Consider the following 1,743-nt stretch of genomic DNA (forward strand, 5'->3'; position numbering starts at 1 on the left):
TACTCTGCCATACTGTTACTGCAGTACTAGCCACCTTAATGGCAAGTGACGAATCAGTTAAGCAGCATGAAAACAGAGGACATTACATGAAATCAGGTGATCGTATGATGTAAATAAACACCTTCATCAATAAAAACGTGAATCGCTCTTGTTTTCCTTGTTTTCCAACATGGATCGTTTCCGGACATAGGTTCCTATGTAAAACTTTATCTACTAAGTCCCCTCTACAACCTCTAGAAGTGTGTAATAGGAATTCTGGGACACTCTGTATATGTTATACTACAATGAATATATTTATCAAAGAATGTAATAGTGTTCAAACATTAATTTGATAATCATATGCATTATAATGTTGTGGTGAACTTATTAAAGATATTCAGCATTACCCTTTAAAATATTATAAAATTCTATAAAAAAAATAGAAAAATCTCGGAAATATGGTTGCAGAATATGAAAGTAAGAATATTATAACAGATAACACAATTTATAATCAAATTACAATATGATTCATCAATATACCTGCGAATGCGTTATATGATACGTGCAAAGTTGATTTTGCATTTCCACAGCTTGACAAAGTAAAGAATGCAGTCTGCGTGGCGGTAACATAATGGAAGGTGGCAGGAATCTTTGCAGTCTGTCCATAAGCGCAGCCCTGGAGGCTGGCCCTTTGCCGTCCCAGCCTGCACGTGTCTGTCAACAAGTGTCCATTTGCTAGTGATCAAATTTTCAGTTGTAAGTTAGTTTCTATATCTTAAAAAGTGAGAAAGCTTCAGTTTTTGTAGGAACACATTAGTACAAGTACCTATAATTCAATAAAATGTACGTAATCTGTGTTAGTTACTTAAAGCTAATATATGAAATACCTGTAATTCATCTCGTCCGCTGCACATCATAAATAAGGATAACTGATGAACACGACCGGTATTATGGCCTAAGGGCGTAAGCTCATTGCGCAGTACATGTAATGCATCAAACACCATACCTTCTTCTAAATATTCTAAATATTTTTGTTCTAGCAGTAAGAATTTCATCTCCTACGAATAAGAAAAAGATATTAATCAAATTGTCAATAAAATGTTTTAAAAATTTGCTTTCCTAACTTATTATAAATTAAAGCTCTTTAAAATTGCATTATCTTTTTTCTTGTCATTTGTTGTTTAAATATATTTCAATAGCATCACTGCATGTACACACAAAGATAGAAATGCCTAGCCATCTGAATTTGCAAGATACCGGCCTAAACAACAAGGTAATAACATAAAAATCTTAAATGGAAACCTTTTCGTTACATATTCTTGTAGTTGATGTCGAGAGCTTTTCAAAACACTGATAAAGTTATTTTTTATTACGTATTTTCTTTTCAATCTGTATATGTTCTTGTTGTTAATATATTTAATGCATTTTTTATGCATATTTTACGCATATTTTATGCATATTTTATGCATTTAAGATTATAAGTATATGTTAAATAAAAATAATAAATAAATTTTTTAAATACTATTTCAAATTATTTTCCAGTTTTGAGGACAAAACGAAATATTTTAAAACAAAAAAGATTACTTTTACCCTTGTATTTCTACCATATATGTGTTTGGTTATGTTTTGTCGATCAAAAAAAATATATGAGAAATAATAGGTTTTTTCTTTTTCTTTGGCATTATGTGAGTGCAATAAATTTATAAACTTAAGAAAATAATGTTTTGTCACTAATTTATTTTTCATATTTCGAACATTTTATTA

At 29.9% G+C, this 1,743-nt stretch overlaps 1 protein-coding gene across 2 annotated transcripts in view; it reads right to left on the reverse strand.

Moving 5' to 3' along the window:
• The window catches only part of LOC105461613 (WD repeat-containing protein 26), a 25,840-nt gene that overhangs the window by 20,077 nt on the left and 4,020 nt on the right, over nt 1–1,743 (reverse strand). For both annotated transcript variants that reach the window (XM_011708121.1, XM_011708115.1), the window contains exons 4-5: nt 867–1,037; nt 520–693 (exon numbers count right to left, since the gene is read on the reverse strand). In XM_011708121.1, coding sequence (XP_011706423.1) covers nt 520–693; nt 867–1,037 — 345 coding nt within the window. The remainder of the gene's footprint in view (nt 1–519; nt 694–866; nt 1,038–1,743) is intronic.

The sequence above is a fragment of the Wasmannia auropunctata genome, unplaced genomic scaffold (genome assembly GCF_000956235.1).
Source record: "Wasmannia auropunctata unplaced genomic scaffold, wasmannia.A_1.0 LD336099.1, whole genome shotgun sequence".
Lineage (NCBI taxonomy): Eukaryota > Metazoa > Arthropoda > Insecta > Hymenoptera > Formicidae > Wasmannia > Wasmannia auropunctata.